The sequence below is a fragment of the Eutrigla gurnardus genome (assembly GCF_963514095.1).
Source record: "Eutrigla gurnardus genome assembly, chromosome: 9".
In the NCBI taxonomy this organism is placed as follows: Eukaryota; Metazoa; Chordata; class Actinopteri; order Perciformes; family Triglidae; genus Eutrigla; species Eutrigla gurnardus.
In genome coordinates this window covers 9374703-9395424 of record NC_139923.1, presented here as the reverse complement: position 1 = coordinate 9395424, position 20722 = coordinate 9374703, and the positions used below count along the sequence as shown (strand labels likewise).

Here is a 20722-nt window from a genome sequence, read left to right as displayed (position 1 = left end):
CAGCCTTCAACAGGATAAGCAGGTTTGTTGTATGACGTCATAGAGGTAAAAACAAAGAAACATGCTCCGGATGCTTTCGTTTTCTCCACTTGGATTCTAACAGACTGCTGGTAACAGACTGCTTGTAAACAGGTAAAAAATCTTTTCCTTTAAGATCTTACATTATCACTATTGTCCTGTGAAAATCTCCAAAATGTAATGTTTTAAAAAATGTTTTTAGTTGTGTGAATCAATCAAATGTTCCAATGGTGCTTTTTTATTTTGCATACAGAGTAGAAGAATTTTCTCAAACCATTAAAATAATTGGTTTACTGCTTTTGTAGTTCCACTTAAACCAATAGTCAATAAGTGGCTGAAGTAATATTTAAACGAGTTGTCTTTACTTTAAGAATATCTTAACGTGTTGCATTGTTTTTCATTAATTGCGTTTCCTTGTTGAGCTGCAGTGGAGCGATGGGAGTACAAAGAGAGAGTTTTCTCCTAAAAACACTGACTTTGGGAGAAATCCTGTTGATTTCTCTTACTCAGACTGCTGAAGCCTCGTATTGTTATTTTAATCTATTGATGCTATTATGAACAGGAGAATTGATTACAGCACGACACGTTTAAATGTTCATATGGATAAAATGTGAAACTTCCTTCAAACCTTGTTGATCTAAACGATGTTAAAAATGCCCAAATTTGGAGATATGTGTTTTTGAAGAAAGCTATGCACACGTTATATACAGTAAAAGACAAGAAATGTATTCTAGACAGATGTTACAGGCAGATGTTGGAGGTTATGGTGCCAACATACACTATCTTTATATCAATACCACGGTAATACAAATGTTAATGAAGGTGAAAGCAAAAGTGCATGGGAGTAATTAAACCTGACCTATTTGCTCATTTAAACAATCACTTCCCAGAATTGATTCTCTGTCAGTTCAAGGAAGTCTATTCTGGGGGAATTACAGAGATCAATTCAGACTAAATATGTTTGAAACTTCATGAATACAAAGACAAGGAAAAAGACAAAATAGAGGAAATTAAGTTACTGATCACCAACATGATCTTGTGCTCTTTACTTTAGTACATAATGTACTTTATTTAACTATATAGATTTCATTTTAATCCACTTCATTTCTTTCCAACTATAGTTACGGGTTATATTTGAGCTTAGGATATTAGATAAAGCACAAGATTTGTTTATAAAATATGATGCGTTGTTATAGAAACAAGTCCCCTGATCAAGCAAACATCTCCCGACTCTGTTGTTACCCTTTCATTAGCCTGTAAATGGCTAATGCTAAGTTAAACTAACGTGATTTAGGTGCTGCATGGAATCATTGTGGAATTAGCGAGTTAGCCAGCCGCTGAATCAGTCAAATTTAACAACGTAAAACTTCTCCTACACAGAGGTATTGCTATCACCATATAATCAGTTAATAACACTGATTCAACAGATTTACTTGTTTGTATGTTCTGATGGTTTAATTTCAAGTCCACAGGGAGAAAATGCCTTGCTGTGATTGCAATGTGATTTTTTTCTAAATTATGCATTGGGCTCAGACCAGGAGTGAAGTTTCAATTTAAGTACACGTTACAACTAAAATTACACTTGAGACTAGCCAGTGAACAAAGTGGAGCATTGAGCAGCAAAAAAGACAGATGTTTCCCTTCAACGGCTTAAAGGACGCAGCTGGACACAAACACAAAGACTCCTAATGAGTCATGTTGTGTAACTCCTGGATGATGGAGCGTCTGATTGCATATCAACTTTAAAAGGTCTGTGTTCAAAACCTGTTTTGTGTGACTCAAAGTGGTAATCAGGTTTTGCAGGTTTTGCTCAAGGTCTATAATTATTTGTTTCTTTCAGGAAACCTGCAGGAGGAGCAGTCACCAGCTCACCAGAATTACCTCATTTTAAACTATTTCACTTCAGCTTAGGTGAGTTCACATTTACTTTACTTTACTTTACTGTGGGACTGGTCCATTTCAATTCAAGCTAACGCCTCTCTGTCTTTTCAGCTAATCATGAATAATATAGACCCATACCTGTCCCTGGTTGACGTCGCCTTGACCCTATGCTCAACCATCTACGTGATGGTGAAGAAAGTCAGGACCAACAAGGTGCGATGCCAACAAGTCGGCAATAGAGTGTTAAAACTGAAGGGGCTAGTTCTCACCATCAAACCGGGCCGAATCTCTGGTGCTGTAGAGAGAGCTCTGAGGGACCTCTGTACCAGTCTGGACACAGCCAAGACCCTGATGGAGAAATTCTCCAAAGAAAATGCTGTTGTGGGCTTCCTGAAGTCCGGCAGCCACGAAGATAAGTTATTGGATGTGGAGAAAAGGCTCACTGATGACTTCCAGATGTTGTCATGGGCTCTTCTAATTGAGCAGGGGAATACGCTGCACGATGTGTGTGAAACTGTCACAGGATGTAGACAGCCTCATACTAGCCCCACTGCCCCTATGCCTCAACACAGCAACACACCCCACATGACGACCTGTAGCCCCACCGCCCCACCTTTCCAGGACACCTGTAGCCCCACCGCCCCACATTTCCAGAACACCTGTAGCCCTACCGCCCCACCTTTTCAGAACACCTGTAGCCCCACAACCACGCCCAACATGGCAATGCGTATTCCTACAACCCCATATTTCCAGGGCACCGTGCCCACCATGACAATGTGGAGCCCCACTTCCCACATTCCCTTCCAGAGCAACATGTCCACCATGACGATGTGCAGCCCCACCACTGTCCCCTACATCATGCCCTCCATGACGATGTCAAGCTCCATGAGCTGCATGAGCAACACTTCGTCCCTCCCTTTCTCCAGCACCACAGCCACCAACTCTGCCATGAGCATGAATACACATTTTGGAACAAACTACAGTTTGTATTAACTCTTTAAAAAGCCTCCTGGATTAACTGGAACAAAGTTTTTCTTTGCTTTGACTGGTTTTCACAGGACACTGCAACTTTACCTCTTCACCACAAGGTGGTGCTTCTTTATACTTGTTGTAGCACTTCACCCTTTTGTTCTCCTCTTTGTCTCCCTTCACATTGACTGATTGGTCAAATCCCAATCCCCCCCCCTCATGCACTCACGGACTAACGGTCTGTCCCCCGGTCACATCGTCAGTTGCGTGAGGGCTCGCTCGCTGACTTTTTGAGCCCTTTATGTCCACTTTCTGTAAGTCAGCATCAATGTTGACATTGCCTGAGGGAATTACCCACAGTTCATAGTGTTGTGACGTGAAACACAGGGTTACCAGGCACATTTGTGGAATATTACATTTACACAGAAACATTAACATTTAAGATTTAATATGCAATGTAACACTCTCACTCATTTATTTTAACGTAGCTATTTGAAGCTGTTTTAACTACAACAAGTAAATCAATTATTTGACAGTTACATCCGGTCTGGGATGATAAGAGCCTAGAAGACGTTCAGATCAGGCTGTAAAACATGTAAAACAAAAACCCACCTTCTTTTGCCATGTGGCTTTTGTAAACCCTTCAATGTAGCATTTTTTTTGTATTGAATAAGATTATGGGTTTGTTTATGAATTGTCATAAAAGTTAATGGATAATCTGATTTAATTTGTTGAATAATATTATGATGAAGCATACGTGTTATATATTTTTATTTGCTCTAATATGCAAATATTTAACGATTTAAAGTGGCAGTCCATAAGATTTTATATCCGTTGCTTCTAGCGGCCTCTTTGGCGGTAGATGTAACACAGGCGAGCCTCTGGGACTTCATCTCCCACAGTTCCTTTGGAAACCCAATAGTGTCGACTGTATATGACGTTAATTGTGATGATGGTTTTCCCTCGTTGGCGGTCACTTTGTTCTTGATGACTTTCCTTCTTCACTTCGTTAGTTTGTTGTTTCTTTTTCTTGGGACTGGGAGTTGAATGGTCTTCTTTCTCTGCCTGTTGATCCTCCATTGTGAGTCAGCAGTAATGAAATGTACCTGGTCAAACACTTTAGACTAGAGGGAGCCTGACTCAGCAGTTGGAAGTTACCAATTTCTGATTACAATGAAACACAGCTTAGCTTCAGTGAGTGTTTTTAACTCACTCTAGACGGTCAGTTAAAGACAATTAAATAGATGAAAATGATACGGTCTGCCACTTTAAAGCCTGGATTTATGATGTGTTTGTTTTTTGTTTCTGTTTAGAACCAATCAATATGCAAATCAACATTCATGTCATTCCCTGGATAAATAAATGATAAATTATTTCAACTCTTGTTTGAGGTTCCAGTGAGAACATTAATGTTACAGTTGGTTATTTTTTTGTGTCATATTAACCTGCGGATAATTCGTGAACAAATCTGGTTCCTCTGCCGCCTTTTATAGCTTCCAGAGTCCAACATAATTAAAAACCACAAATATCAACCGTTCGTCTGCATTTACCTCCATCCATTCCGACCACATCTACCTGCACGAAAACAGGAAGTGGGGAAGTAGTAAAGTCTACCCCGCGCTCCATCTGATTGGCTGCCTGGGCCGAACGGTCGAAGCTCGTTGGAGATGAATAAAGCAGACAAGGTCAGGCGGCAGCAGCGGGAGACTTTATATTATAATTATTATAACTACGATTTATTATTATCAACCACAAAAGATATATTTGTTGACAGACTAAACCTTTATTGCATGAAATGAGACGAACATTATACAATGTAGCGTTGAATATTAGAATTACACAGAAAATATACAAACACTACAGGATATTTGGGTTTATTGTGATCACAGTCTAAATAACTGTGTAGAAATACATTATGCTGAATAAGCCAATGCCATAAAATATACGTATATATAATATATTATAGAGCAGAGTCAGAATGTGACTGCTGGTCTAATCTCGTCTCTGCGTTATCGTCAATGATTAACGACACAATAAACCTTGATTGCTGTGACAGACCGATGTTTTCAATCAAACTAGATTGACGGCTGTGTTAAATGGAGACCAGAAGAGTCCTTAGTGCTTTTTGGGTCTTTTAGACTAAAGACACTTCAGCTCTGATTGTTTTTATTTGGTCGTGGTGGAATCTTCCATTCGGAGCAATTAAAGGCCATTTGTATTCACAGATATGAAACAGAATTGAGATAAATAAATGAACGGGAAAGGAAAATCCTAAAAAAGAAATATAGGAAATAATTGTGTAGATGTTTGTATAGGCATGTGTATTTATTGGACCATGAGTCTGGAAATAAAGTTGATTGATTGATTGATTGATTGATTGATTGATTGATTGATTGATTGATTGATTGATTGATTGATTGATTGATTTATCAAATTCAATTGACAAAATCAAGATTGACAAATCATCTCAAATGAAAAAAATAACAAAGGAAAGATTAATTAAATCTGATTCTAGCAATAAACAAAATAAAAGCAGGCAGAGGAACCTGATTCTATTTTTCCCTTTTCAGATTTCAGATGATCTGTCATGTAGGCTATTAGTCCAAATATAGCCAGTTTAAGGAAATATGACAAGTTATTTTTAAACCGTAGCATTAAACCCATACAACTACAAACATGATCAAGAGTTAAAAACATGCAACATTTACATTAATGCAGCAGTAACATTAATCCACAAACGTAACTGTAAAACACTACTTAAGCACATTTACATACTTTAACTTCAGTCAGGTGTAAGTACTAGTGGAGTATTTGGGTATTAGTACTTTTGCTGCAGTAAAAGAGCTGACTGCATGTTTTAAACCCTTTTGCTTGCATGCATGAAGTTACCGCTGTGTTCGTCCTGTTCCTATTTCATAATCTCAGCATCTCAGAAAGCAGCCGGTGTGACAGATCATCAACATGACAGTTATGAAGCCTCTGGGACTCAGGATAAATAAACCGAGCAGAGGAGCATGTATCACACTCGGAGGGGGGAAGGACTGAAACCGTCAGAGAGGAACAGGAAGTAGTAACAAGCTGAGAGCTGCAGTTTCATTTTCACCCCGCGCTCACACAGAAAAGACACATCTGGGAGGGAGAGCTTTCATTGCAGGTAAATAATCTTTCCGTTTGTAATCAGCTGCAGATTCAGCACGTCTCTCCAGTCAGCACAGAAATACAGCAAGCTTTTATTGTTTCACATGGCGAAACCTGGGTGAACCTGATGAAACAGAAACACAAAGGCATGATATTCCCTGCATGTTCTCACCTGTTTGAGGAGAGGCACCTTTAGCTTTGAGTTTTAGGGTGGAGTTGTTGACAGACCAATGGACAGCGAGCGAGAGAGCAAAATAACAAGGATTTACCTGCCAAACACAAGAAGAAGACTTTAAGGCAGAGCAGCTCAGGATTTGAATCAGTACATACAAACAATCTGTTGCTTTCCATGGAGCTGCAGTAGAGCCACAGATTAGAGTAATGCGTTTGATTGTACGACTGTGTGGTTTATTGTCAATATTATATGCAACATTTCATATTTCTACTTCATATGTGCAGTAATGTGAACTCGTGGCCAGGATAATTGTGATTCATAATGTCATCCCTATGATCGTCAAAATGTGCTTAAAAATCTTAAAATGGTAGCAAAACTGGAATCACACAAGCTCACATCTTTTAATTTAACACATTTTTATTGGATCACAGATAGAATACATCTGCATCTGTTTTTTTGTGAAGGGCATTTAAAAAGGAATATGCATTTTATATATTTTTTAAATAGCAACATTGTTTGAGTTTAACTTCTCTACCATAATTGCGAACGAGACGGCTTTTTCAATGAATTCATGTGAGCATATTAACGATAATAGAAATTCACCACAATCAACTTATTGTGAGTTTTTTTTAACGCAAATTGTGATAAAATCCAATATCGTCGCGTCGCTATTGGTATTTTTACCATCCGTAGGAGCGTGGCTCTAGGGACGGCAGTGCTGGTCTGTCAGTTGGTCCAGCCTGAAACAAATTAACAACCATGCAATGCATTGACAGCTCATGTTCCCCAGAGGATGAATCTGACCAGATTTCTTCTCGCACCACCAGGAGGCTCACTTTTGTGGTTTTGAGTGACTCATCTCAACTACTGGAATGGATTGCTATGATATTTTGTTCATACATTCATGTTCCCCTCAGGATGAACTGTAGTAGCATTGGTGATCCCTGACATCATCAGACATATAATTTATTACGTAATACTTTTGTTTATGACCAAAACTAACGACATTCCCGCCAGCTAGCTCATGCAGGTGTGTTAGCATGCAGGTGAGTTAGCATCTAGTGGTGTTTACATGCAGGTGTGTTAGCATGCAGGTGAGTTAGCATGTAGTCGTGTTAGCATGCAGGTGGGTCTCATTGACCTCTAGATGCTCGTAGATAATCTAAACTGACGGGAACAAATTTGCATCACAACTATGCAAAATGCATCCCTGGAACGTTTGTGTGTAGAGGTGTGTAGTTTAGATCAATGAAGGTTGAGCTTATAAGTGTGTGTGGTGAGAGTAAGGGCACCGTCGGTTGGGTTTGCATATAAAAAACAACAATATATGGTCAGTTTGTGTCTTTGCTGTTGAGGTAGAAGTAGTATTAAGGTATTGATATCTTAAGAAGGCGGTGCACATAGGTATTATTGCACAAATTTATTTAGTTTAGCAGGAGGAGTTGTATAGTTTGATGGCTGCAGGCAGGAATGACCTTCTGGGCGTTCTATGGTGCATCTTGGTAGTCTTTCACTGAAAGTCCAGACTGTCCAGCCTGTGATAGAGCGGATGGGAGGAGTTGTCCAGGATAGACCTATTGAAGGACCTTAGTCTCCTCAGGAAATAGAGGCCAAATAGGTGTGAATGTGAGTGTGAATGGTTGTCTGTCTCTATATGTTAGCCCTGTGATAGACTGGCGTCCTGTCCAGGGTGTACCCTGCCTTCACCCAATGATAGCTGGGATCGGCTCCAGCCCCCCCGCGACCCTGAATACAGGATAAGCGGTAGACAATGGATGGATGGATGGAGTTTCTTATAGGAACATGCAATAAACATATTGATGCAGCAGACACCTAATAATAAATCACCGACAGCCTCGCTGATTGGGTTTTGGAGAGCGGCCCCCGTGGGGGAAACCTTCTCTGCATAACTCTCGGCTCACCCGAGTGCCAATAAAATCACTTTAATTAAATTCACGTCAGCCAAATTCAATAAGGGCAAGGTGAAATTTAGTGAATTGACTATTCAAAAATATAACATCATCATGGCTTTATAGGATTATTATTATTATTATACTGTATATATCCCTTAAAGGGCATTTGTCCCTTAAAGTCAATAAATGCCTCATCAAAACCAGCAACACATTAGTCAGTCTATAAACACTTCCTAACTTCCTGTCTTTGGCTCTCAGCTCCAAGCCCATTAGTTCCTACTGAAAATGTGCAAGCACAAATATAGCTTCATGTTAAAAAAGGCTGTTATTTTCTAAAACAGCTGATCACTGTGTTTTTTTTATCAAACAAACAGGAAGAAATAGGGCATTTGTTAGACGATGTACGTCAAACTGGCTCCAGATCAGCCAAAAGCGAAATAAATGGGTCACTATGCAAATTTGTAACACCATCCATCCATCCATCCATCCATTGTCGACCGCTTATCCTGTATTCAGGGTCGCGGGGGGCTGGAGCCGATCCCAGCTGTCATTGGGCGAAGGCAGGGTTCCCCCTGGACAGGTCAATTTGTAACACAATTTGTAAAATTAAAAAAGCTGAAAAAAGTGTTTTGGGTGTTTAGTTACTCTTTAGGGGAAACTTGAATGCAGGACATTTACTTTTTCACAGAGTTTTCTCCTTTTACTTAAAGGTTGAGTAGGTGGTTCTATTCAGAAACACTTTGTTGTATTAATTGACATCCTCGTAACATACTGATAGCAATGAATAAATGAAATTCATGGTCGGGATGCGCTCTGACCTCTCCGCACTTCGCGAGTTCCCGTCACGGAAGCGAGCTGAAGTTGCCAATAACCGGGAGGAAGTGGCTAAGTCAAGAGCAGCGAAAGCTGCAGAGTACAGTGAGGATTCATAAAAAAAAAAATAAAAAAAAAAAAGGGGGGGGGGGGGGGGGGGGGGCTCCCACACCATCTCTCACCATCTCAACAACTAGTACCTACACTGGACTTTATTTTTTATCTTGATTTTTACTTTTTTCATTCTTTATTTTTCTTCATTATTTACTTCTCCTACACTGGACTATATTTTTTATCTTTATTTTTTATTTCTTATTTTTATTTTTATTTTTTATTTTTTATTTTCTTTTATTCTTCTATTTTTTATTTTTTTTTTTACTTCTCTTTTCCCTCGGACTTGTCTACATGTTGAGACTGTTGCTCTATTGTGATGAATAAATATGGACAAGTGTGCAAACACACGTAATCTGTATGCACTGGACTTCAGCTCTCTGTACCACCTACTGCTGTAACATGTTGTGTCAAATGTCACTAGGAAAAGGAAAAGTTATGTCAAATGAAAAATGCAATGAAAAGAAAAGATTATGATGATGATTTTATCCTGTGTGTAATGGGGGCGGGACTAGATAAGCCTTGGCTTCTCCCGCTTTCCCTTTCGGCCATGTGTATTTTACTATGTGAAAATGATGTGTGATGATGATTTAACTGACATGCCCGAAATAAACAAATAAACTAAACTAAACTAAACTAAATCCTCTGACATGACAACATTTTAAAAATGTCATCTGTGGCCATGGCAGAATTGTAAAAACCCCTTACAAAAGTTGGGCCTAAGATAATAACTGGACGGCCTGCCTGTCTGTCAATACTTACTTCCTGATTGCACGCCGATCTTGAGCGCTGATGGGGGAGTCTGGACTTCTGGGGAGCGGATTTGAACAGAGGCTTGAACGAAGGGGGCTAGACTTTTTAGGTAGAAATCTCTGTGGTTTTCCCCATAATGACCTACTCAGCCTTAAGGACGAGTACTTCTATCACCACGTTTGAGTGAGACTGGTTCAGTTTGATTCAAGTTATTTCTGAAAAGGCTCTTTTTTACTTGAATGAATTTGCATTCAGTTCTGATTCCTTCCATTTTCACCCTCTCCAGCTGAACATGGACTTCATAGACCCCATCCTGTCTGTTGCTTCGGAGATCTACACCCTGGTTGAGAAGGTGAAGGCCAATAAGAAGCGCAGCCAGCGTGTTTGCCGCCGAGTCCGAGCCCTGGATGGGCTGGTAAAGTCAATCAAAAAGAGGAACTGGGGACAAACCACCGCCGACGTGGAAAGAGCCCTCGAGGAACTCTCCTTCACACTGAAATCAGCGAAGGAGCTCATTGAGAAATACACCCTGGCCAACTGGGTGAAGCGTATCCTGAAAGCCGGGAGCCACGAAGACGAGTTCTTCAGTGTGAACGAACGCCTCAACGACGCCTTCCAGGTCCTGAGTGGTGCTCTGCAGGTCGAGCAGGGCAACACGCTGCACCAGGTGTTTGAGCTGGCATCCAGAGAAAAGGAGGACGAGCTGGACAGGAAGGAGGACGAAGCAGAGCTGCAGACAAGTGAGAGAAGCCTTGACTTTGCGTAGTGTCTGTTGAGTACATATCATAGGAGCCCGTCGATCTGCATGAGCCCGAATTTGATATTGTGATTTTTATCTTTTAAATGTTTGTGAGAATTTTACATCAAGAGCATCGTGACAATTGATATGCTTTTCGGATTATATGAAACACAAACAACACATTTTTAATCCGATTGTTCCAAACCGGATTCAGTTATGGAGCGCCCAATTGACCTTTTTCAGCCGATGTGATTAAGTCACGGTGTTAAATGGAGGCAAAACACGAATAACCTCATTGTAATGGGCTAAAGTTACACAGGAAATTGCATCTTTTTGGGTTGCTGGGTGCAAGAATGGGTATTTTATTAATTCCCATTGAGATGCAGGGCTCTCAAGTTTTTAATTTAGTTCAGAGTGAGATTTTGGCTGAAGGTACGTGTCCACAGGCAGCGTTATTTCCGCGCTTCCCATTCATTGTCTATGTAAGAAGCCGTGCAATGTCTTCGCATTGCGGCAAGTTTCGAGAGACGGCGCTGCCTCCCGCAAGCCCTCGAAAATCTTTTACACTGACTGTTGTCGATCTAAAATAAAGACAGATTCAGCAACTGCATAGCTTATTTCTCGCATGAAATGTTTTCAGAAACACATTTCGGTGAACTATTTTCGTAAAATAAGAGTAAGAGTTTTTTTCATTATCCCGGTAATTTGTCTGCGTGAGAAATACTAGATGTGGCGTGTGAGCGTGTGAACAGGTTAAAATGCGTGTCTCACGTCCAATGCGTGAGACTTGAGAGCCCTGGAGATGATAAACTGTGATTCAAGTGTCTAGCGAGCTACAATATTGGCCAAGTGTTTCAACGATGGAGAGAATATGTTGCTAATAAGCAAAACTAGAGATGAAGAGATGGCCGGCTGACGGCCTAATTTTCTGTAAACCGCAAAGCATGAAAACATGGCGGAATTAGCAAGCAAACTAGCGGACATCTGGGTACTTAACTAGCTTGCTAATTCCCCCATGCTTTCATGCAATAACTATTTAAGAAAAAAATGATCTGAACAAACAGAGTGTGGATCGATTATTAAGTTGTTAACTTTAGCTAATTTTGTGGCTGGTTAGTTAGCTAGCCACCTTGCTGATTCTGCCATGCTTTCGTTGTTAAGGTTTCAATGTAGACTGGACCCAAATGCACGACTCAGACGACAGGGAAACAATTAAATAACAAGTTTAATGTCAGAATGTGCAACACAAGTACAAAGGGGAGGGGTGGTGTGATGTCCCGGGATCCAGTGAAGGCACTAGTGCGAGTGTCTCTGGTGTGGCGCCTGCCACGTGGTAATGGCGGCTCTGGGGCCCGGCGCAGAGACACAGGACAGCAGGAAACAGGCTGTTAGCTTCACAGGCAGGCAGGAATGAATGAATGACATGATGGATGACAACACACACAAAAGGGAGAAGGAGGGGCTGCCATGTTGTGAATCATGACATTTGTGCTACAGTGGTTGGTCTAACATTGCCTCTGCCTCATTCCCCTCCACTAGGAGTCTACTTAACCGGGAGAGAGCAGTCAGGAGACCTTGAGACTAGCTAGCTAACTAGCCAGCGCTGGAGATGTATAAGCTAGCTACCTAGCTAATCAGCTAGTCGTCTTTTCCCTGTTGGTTAACGTTAACTTTCTCACATAGTAGTTGTGGTCCCAGCCAGTGTTCACTAATTTGTTTTCCTCCACCTACGATCCACCCAGAAAAATACGTCATTATTCCTACGAACAGAACAGCGGTCTATTCATTTACAAAATGATGTCCCTATATGGGGTCTTGTGGGAATCCGAGCAGAGAGGTTGGACGGGATTTAGTATCAGTTTGGTTTTGTTGTTTGTTCCCCAGTGCTTCTGCAGTACATGAAGGAGCAGCAGGAGAAAACGGACGCCATGCAGAGAGAAATGGAATTAATCTCAGTTAACGTGAAAAAGGTTGTGGAGACCCGTGAGTACACCAAAGCACTTTGAAACACACGATGAATACTGAACCTTCGTTCATCAGGCGGACACCAAACCCAACTCATGCATGTTCACAACCCTCTATAACCGCTGAATGTGGAAATAAGTTTAACTTTATGGGTGATGATGCAGTAGTGTTTAAAAGATAACCTACTTTTATTAGACGCATAACGCATATAATCAAACTAAACATAACTGTGAACATGTGTTTTCACAGTGAAAAAACCCAGCATTAATGATCAAGACATCCGAGTGATCCAACCACACGAGCTGGACTACGAGTATCCCAAAAAGCCTTTCATGACGACGCCGACCTCCGAGGTCTACAGAGGAGAGTACCGAAGGTTTCCAGTGGCCATTAAGAGATACACGGACCCCCTGAATGCCAGTCCAAGGTCTGTGCCACATATCAGGACAAGACTGACTAAGAATTCAGAAGAAATGGTTGTTATTTTTGTATTTCAATTCAGATTTTTTTTCTCTAGAGACTGTTAAGTCTTGGTTTAGGTCACCCAACCCCTGAAAATCACCCATTGTTTATTTAATCTAAAATTACGGTATTACTCTTATAAAATACATTAAAATTCACCAATAACAAGCACACTCTCTTTTTACTTCCTGCACAAGGAACATATGTATCCTCCTGATTGGACTTTGTAACCAGGAAGTTAATGAGATACGCTTAACGTTGGTTTGCGATTCACTATTCAACGTAGAGAAGACGTTACTGGTCAACTTCCCAACACTCCCAGGACGAATATGAGGAAGATGTACAGGGAGAAGTTGAACATCATTGATGGAGACTGTTGAGTCATAGCATTATAAGTCTGAAATGCAACACAAGCCAGACGTCTAACTTTCAGCCGATCATTGACCTCCGTTATACTTTGGTTCCGCCCTTTGAGCTGTCAATCACAACAGAGAGCTGTTAAGCCAAACGTTATTACACCTGGAAAAATAGTTCCTTATATGAACTGAACTTCTAACTGGAATTTGAGCTAGAGGGAGCATTTTAACAATGAGATGATTTTTAATAAACTGTGACAAACATTTCCAGGTACATCCAGGAACTTTAATTAATTTTTTACAAAATGTAAACAAAACTTTAAATAAAGCATGGTAAAGGTTGATGTAAGCTAGTTGGCCAATGACGTGTAGTAACGCTGGAATGGGCCTTTTTAAATGTGAGGTCAGCCTTCGTCTCCACACAAGGCCTTATAAGAATGTGACATATTGTAACTGTAAAATGTTCACTGTCAACACAAACTTTTTCTCCACATGTAGGGAGGTGCGGAAGATTTTCGACAAGGAGATAGAAACCATGAGGCGCTTTGAGTCGCCCAACATCCTGCGAATGTTTGGCATCTGTGTCCAGGACGAAACCGGTGAGCAAAGTGTAGAACGTAACGGATGGACTATCATTTCAGCTGTAGAAGTGACAGTGACATGGCTGTCTGTCCTTGTGTCTGCATGTAGGACCCAACCCTCAGTTCCTCATCATCATGGAGTACTGCGAGAGAGGAAGTCTCCGTCAGGTTCTGGACTCCGGCGTTCCACTGTCCTGGCTCCAGAAAGCTCGTATGTGTCGGGACGCGGCACGAGGAATCTACCGGTGAGTCTTCTCCAGTCACTAATTATACGTGTGGTTAATTTAAATGATGTATGAAAAATTATATTTAAAAAACAAATGATTTATGCTGGTGAAGAAAATCGACTATTATTTTATATGACTGCAGTAGTAGAAGAAGTACTCAGTGAAATCGAGCTGCAAAAGTTATACAACTAATCGATTAGTTAATCAACAACTATTTAATTAATTGACTAAAACAGCAGAAAGTGCAGATTCAGCATCTCAAATATAACTTAAACTTAAATATGGACAGTTATAATATCCTATTAAACGGAATATGTTTGTTTTTTGAGGACCAAGAAACATCACCTGTGAGAAACTGGGATGGATATTTTCTGATATTTTATAGACCAATTGATTAATCTAGAAAATAATCGTCAGTTTAATCAATAATGAAAATAATTGTTGGTCACAGCCCTAATGTAACATAACGTCCTGCCTTCAAAAATCTTTCTTATGTAAGAGTATTTAAAGTCATTCTTAAGGACATGTAGGGCCCTAGTTTCGTAGACCAGGCGCAGTCAGCGCGCAGCGCACGTGCGCCATGCCGACGGGGTGTGTCCGCCTGGACTTTGCAAGTTTCGTGCACCGCACAGGCTAGGGCAGGCACGCCTCCCGTCACTCCCACCACGCTCGTCACGCGCTGTGCGTGCGTATAGTCATAATAATAATAATGCCGATATTATATCACTATAGAAATTGTAGGCACATTTTAGGCATGTCTATTACAAAGCAGGGTCAGGGCGCACAGCAGTAGACATAATAGCAAGCCATTCATCATCATCATCATCATCATCGCCGTCTTCATCATCTGCGCTCCACAGCTGCACCGGATTCCCCGTCCAACACCAGAACGGCGGGACACCGGGACCTCGCGTGCCGCTCAGACCAGCTGCAGCCCCAACTCCGATTCCAGCTCGTGGCAAAGTTGCGCGTCTCTCCACGGACAACAGGCTGCCAAGGCGCGAGACCTCAGACCAGGCACGAGCTGCTGTATTTTTTTTTAAAGATTTTTTTAGACGCATTTTATTAGCAGTGGATAGATATGAAAAACAGGAGAGAGAGAGGGAGATGTTTTGGTCCGAGAGGCTGAGTTTCCGTTACGCGTGCAATCCGCCTTTGATCTGACGTCAGATGTGACGGGACAATCTATATAGATATAAATTCACGTGTTGATTCAATTAGTTGCATTAAATAGTGTTTGTTGTGATTATTTATTGCATTTAAATGTGCCTGGAACTGTGGAAACCTGCTTGTGAGGTCTTGGTGACGTGTACGCACTGCGCGCCGTCAGCCAAACTTCCACTCCGCCAGCTGTCGACTTGAATGAATGGACTTTATTTGCGCCTTGCGCCTTGCGCCGAGAGTAGACCAGGTTGGAGCTGGCGGGCTTTCGGCGAAGTCTCGGCAAGGCTTTTGCCACGAAACTTCAGCTGCACCAAGCTGAATCTGTGACGCCTCCCCCTGCTGCGCTGCCACGCCCATCTTGGCGCAGGCGATCCACCAAACTGCCAAACTGACCGTGCGCAAGGCTGCGCGGGTCGAAACTTGCATTACGCCAGCTCCGCCACCCTGTGCCACCCTGCGCTGCGCAACGAAACTAGGGCCCGTAGACTTTAAAATGTCATTCTGACCAGTGGTGGAAGAAGTATTCACATGTTTGTGTAGTAAAGAAATAACTATATAAACAAACACATTTTACTTGAGTGAAAGCACAAATGTTTTAGCATCAAAATATAGGCTACTGGATAAACTGAATATAACTTGATTATAATTATTGATACATGAATGTTGCAGCTGGAAAAATCGGGGACAATTTTAATTACTTTAGATAATGCTGGGTTGTTCAATCTATAGTAATACACCACAATGTATTAGTTGATTTATATTTTGTGTTAATCTGAATTTGCAAAATGACTCAAGTTATCAAATAAATAAAAGTTGAGTAAACAGTACAATATTTCCCTCTGTTGTAGTGATGTAGTGAAATAGAAGTATAAAGTGGAAATTACTTGAGTGAATGTACTCAGCTTCCATCACTGTGTGCATGTGCCATCTAAACATTTCAAATGTAATGATATCTGTACGATATATAGTTTGTGATAGAAGGTATCATGATGATGTTGTCTATTAGGCTGCACCAGACAGAAGAAAAGTCAAAAGTTCATGGATGCATCAACAGCAGCAAGTTCCTGGTGGCTGAAGGCAACACGGTCAAGGTACCGAGGCCAGTGCAGTGCATGCTGAGATTTGCTGACGACCCAATGGTCCACTCACTGAATGAAGTCTTGACGTTGTTTTCAGCTGGGAGGCTTCGAGCTGGCCAAAACTGAGACGTCGCTGAGGAAGGAGACAAGGCCCAGAGGGGTCAGGTCCTTGTGCTACTCGTCTCCAGAGTTGCTCAATGACATCAACCACATCTATAGCACCCAGTGTGAGATTTACAGGTCAGACACCATCCGGGAGCTATGTTACTAGGAGCTTTATCAAAGGTGTATCTAGTTCTTACTAACAACTTTATTAAAGGTTTATCTAGGTTTTTTTTTAACTAAAAGCTTTAATAAAGGTTTATCTAGTTGTTACTAGCAGATTTATCAAAGGTTTATCTAGTTTTTACTATATTTATTAAAGGTTTATCTAGTTATGCTATATGTATTAAAGGCTTATCTAGTTGTTACTAACAGCTTTAGTTGTTACTAACAGCTTTATCAAAGGTTCATCCAATTGTTAATATCTTTATTAAAATGTTATCTATTTGTTACTAGCAGCTTTATCAAAGGTTTATCTAGTTTGTTACTATCTGTATTAAAGGTTTATTTAGTTGTTACTATTTTTATTAAAGGTTTATTTAGTTGTTATTAACAGCTTATTTAAAGGTTTATTAAGTTGTAACTAACAACTTCATTAAATGTTTATCTAGTTGTTAGTAGCAGCTTCATCAAAGGTTTATCTAGTTTGTTACTATCTTTATTAAAGGTTTATTAAGTTGTTACTAGCTTTATTAAAGGTTACACCTTTTGAATGCTTTGTATAGACCCAATATTTTAGTCAAGCCTTTTCATTATCAGTGTTTTTCCAGTTTTCTGTATGTAAAGGGTTATTTGGTTACAAAAAAAGGAGCTTATAATCAAATCTTTATCTATGTTTGTGACCTGGAGGCTTTGAGTTTCCACATCACACTGTGTAATTTATGTGAAAACGATCTTCACGGTGAACCTCAAACATCCAAGTGAAGCAACAATAATATTTTTGTTTAATCAAATTCAATTTTAATGGTGTTCAATAACATGGAAATGTTATCTTTCAGCTTTGGAATTGTCCTGTGGGAAGTTGTAACTGGCAGCCATCCCTTTGAAGGTATGTAGGCCTACCTGCAGAACACAACAATCTACATCCAATCCAAATTTGAAAGAAGTATAATTTGTGTTTATTCGCTTCACACGGTCTAGACACTCTGGGGAGGAGGCTGGGCTTACCTCTATGTAGACACCCACAATGTTTTCATTTACCAAACGCCATCCTGTCTGGGTTCATGACATCATCCAGAGGTGTTCGGTGTGAAGACACACATCTGCTGGTTTTCCACAGCTCGAGGAACCCACAATATCCTATTTTGTTGCTAAATTTACTTTATATATTGCAGTATATGTATACATGTTATTTTGAGTGTTGATGGAGCAGCGACAATGTTAGCATAGCCTAGCACCCATCAACCAGACTCCATTCAGAAAACAAGCATTTTTAAAAGTAGTTAGCTTGTCGTCTTGCAGACAGACGTTAACAAAGCATGACTTCACACTTTTTACTGATCACCATCATTATTGAGTTATTACAGCATCCTTTTTGTCTGGTTATTGATATTAAATCACACCTAGTTTATTCTTGGTTCCTCCAGCTGTGGAAAACCAGCCAACGTGGGTCTTGCTATCCAGTTAAGCCAGCTTGGTGAAATCCACCGAGCACCTCTGGATGATGTCATGAACCCAGACAGGACAGTGTTAGGTTTCCTGGTGGATCTTGGACTTCAACATGTACAAAGCATAGTATAGAATAGTGGTGATTTCAGCTGTGCTGGAGGACACCTGGTTCGGGTCTACGTTGAGGGAAGCCCCGTCTCTTTTCTGGCATGTCTACTGAAAGTGATGAGAATAAACACAATGTTATTACACTTCATAGTTTGTTTTTAAAGATACGACTAAACTATACTAAACTTTAGAATCATTGGCTTCTGCTTTTGTTCTTAATGTGTTCTCGCTTTTCTTCCAGGTTGGTCAAAAACGGAAATCCATCAAAAAGTGTGCAAAGAGAGATTTCAGCAGCCGCTGCCCGATGACTGTCCTGAAGGACTGAAGCATCTGATCAACTTGTGTCGATCCTACGACAGCTTCCAGAGACCATCTGCTGGAGGTGACTTACAATAAGTGCCATCACCATGCACTCTCACCTATAGATTCTATATCTGCTTGACTGTAACTTTACTGACAAGTCACACCTGCTCATATTTCTAGTAAACACTCGACCTGCATCAGAGCATGTCCTACACAGTCATCAACAGTATTTTCAGTCATAAATCGTCTCGATAGCGAGGGGACACCTGAGCTGAGCACTTAGCGATAATGAGTGGGACGGCCTATCCAGTTAAAGCCTTCGTCATGTCCATGTTGCGTACTCATGCATGTGCATGTGCTCGTGCATGTGCTCGACTCGTGCATGTGCTCATGCATGTAATGTACCTAGCCGATTAGCTACAGGGGACTGCTGGTCTACGCCTCCCTTGTCACTAAAAGTTGTGGATTGATTAATTGGTTGGTTGATTGATTAATGGACTACAACAACTATTTAACCATAATATAGACATATACAAAACATACAATACTTATTAATTCATCAATCAATAGGAAACTTAAAATACTCTTTAAATAATGTGGCATATTGGGAAAATATATTCTCTGTAACCAACACAAAAGTATCTCCAATAATAATAATTGTGTGGCTGTGTTTCTCTTCTGCAGTGCTGGTGGATAAACTTCAGATCGAGGTGACACAGTTAGAGAAGCAATGCAGCTCCTTGTCCCTGTGATCTTCGTCAGCGACGTCCTCAGGAGAAGAAATGCGACTGTCGAGTCATAAAACTCGCCTGTAACTCGCTGAACACGTCTATATAGAACAAAAAAAACAAAGATTACACTATAAGCATATGTTTTTATTTCAGTTAGTCTACTTTGACAAAACCTTGTTATGATTCTGCTTACCGCTGTGTTTTATTGTTTCTTTAATTCTTTTTAGTTTTTTGGTGATTGCATGTTAAGGGGCCAAAGCTCCTGCTGAGGAGCTTAGGTTGTTATCGAGCTGATAACATGACGGGAGAGGTTAGAGGTGTAACGATTCATTTGATTAATCGATGAATCGATTATCAGTCCTATAGATTCAACTAAATCGATCTGCTAAAATAAATAAATAGAATTAATCGTTTTTGCTTCACCAATAATCGATATAAATGCAATTAATCGGATGAATCGTGATTCTTACTTATGATTAATGTTTTAATACGTTTAAGACACTCTCTCCCCTGCCAGCATGTAGTCTATTGAAAAATGTTAAAAATAACTGAGCAATGTTTAATTACATTTTTATATTCAACATACAATATTATGCAGGACAACATTTTTATACATTTAATATGTTAAATAAGTAATTATGTGGTCTGTTTATTTTTTCACCTTTCAGAAGAATACAGATAGTCTCACTTGCATTATTGCCTGGTTGGCCCATTCAATAATCCATCCATGACCATGACCACAAATTCTCTCTGTGAATACAAGTGATGTTTTATTCACATGGGTGCTTAAATTATACATGCCAAATATAATCAATAAGCAAACAACACAAATCTCCATTGCTTGCCATCAGTACAACGTTGAAATCAGGAATTGTGATCTCACAAAAAGTAAATAACATCCCAAAGTGCATTTTTATTGGAGATATTGATCTTTGGAGTAAACTGTGCAGTTGCACCATCTTTTGGTCTGCTATGGATGATTGTTGTCATTGAATCAGAAATGAAAAACAAAGTAGCGGTCTGTGGTTCCCCAGGGCTCACATTAGTCCAGAGACCATACCAGACTGTGAAGAGAACCAGAGACTAAGGTCCAAACATCAAGATCGCTGCCGTATTCATGTCTAGATGACCTTATTTGGTGTGTTGATGGAGCAGCTACAATGTTAGAATAGCCTAGCACCCATCAACCAGACTCCATTCAGAAAACAAGTATTTTAAAAGTTAGCTTGTCGTCTTGCAGACAAACCAAACAAAGCATGACTTTAGACTTTTGAACATTTGTCATCATTATGTCATTACTTTTGCATTCTTTTTATCTTGCTGTTAAATCACAACAAAGCTGTTTGATTTGGGCTCCTCCTGCTGGGAAACCTATAACTAAGCCTCTACATGACTTACATCAGTTTTACTGGCCCTATATTTCATATTTGTTATACAAGTGTAGCGAGTCTGCAACGCCACAAAGCCCACCACGACACCACAGCTTTCTTTGTGTTTGTTTATTCAGTATGCCTGTAATGGCACAA

The 20722-nt window shown here is 40.4% G+C and overlaps 2 protein-coding genes across 3 annotated transcripts; both read left to right on the top strand.

The window, feature by feature from the left end:
• Positions 1–10: 10 nt before the first annotated feature.
• Positions 11–4247, top strand: LOC311018984 (uncharacterized protein). Its single transcript, XM_084018127.1, has 2 exons — positions 11–132; positions 2011–4247. The coding sequence occupies exon 2, from the start codon at positions 2017–2019 to the stop codon at positions 2890–2892; it is 876 nt and encodes a 291-aa protein (XP_083874253.1). The 5' UTR covers positions 11–132; positions 2011–2016; the 3' UTR covers positions 2893–4247.
• A 1705-nt stretch (positions 4248–5952) lies between these two features.
• On the top strand, positions 5953–19676 carry LOC311018981 (mixed lineage kinase domain-like protein). Of its 2 annotated transcripts, XM_084018122.1 has the most exons (11): positions 5953–6022; positions 10058–10511; positions 12395–12493; positions 12725–12902; positions 13792–13892; positions 13984–14119; positions 16272–16356; positions 16442–16584; positions 17445–17494; positions 18404–18544; positions 19150–19676. In XM_084018122.1, the coding sequence occupies exons 2-11, from the start codon at positions 10064–10066 to the stop codon at positions 19215–19217; spliced, it is 1449 nt and encodes a 482-aa protein (XP_083874248.1). In that variant the 5' UTR covers positions 5953–6022; positions 10058–10063; the 3' UTR covers positions 19218–19676. The 2 variants fall into 2 exon arrangements, with proteins under 2 accessions (XP_083874248.1, XP_083874249.1); XM_084018123.1 differs by lacking the exon at positions 12395–12493 and having other exon boundaries at positions 19150–19251.
• Positions 19677–20722: the final 1046 nt, after the last annotated feature.

Coding starts and splice junctions, on each gene's coding strand:
- LOC311018981 (XM_084018122.1), top strand. CDS start 10,064: ATGGACTTCATAGACCCCATCCTGTCTGTTGCTTCGGAGATCTACACC. Junction 12,494..12,724: donor GAAAAAGGTTGTGGAGACCC/GTGAGTACACCA, acceptor GTGTTTTCACAG/TGAAAAAACCCAGCATTAAT. Junction 16,585..17,444: donor ACCCAGTGTGAGATTTACAG/GTCAGACACCAT, acceptor GTTATCTTTCAG/CTTTGGAATTGTCCTGTGGG.
- LOC311018984 (XM_084018127.1), top strand. CDS start 2,017: ATGAATAATATAGACCCATACCTGTCCCTGGTTGACGTCGCCTTGACC.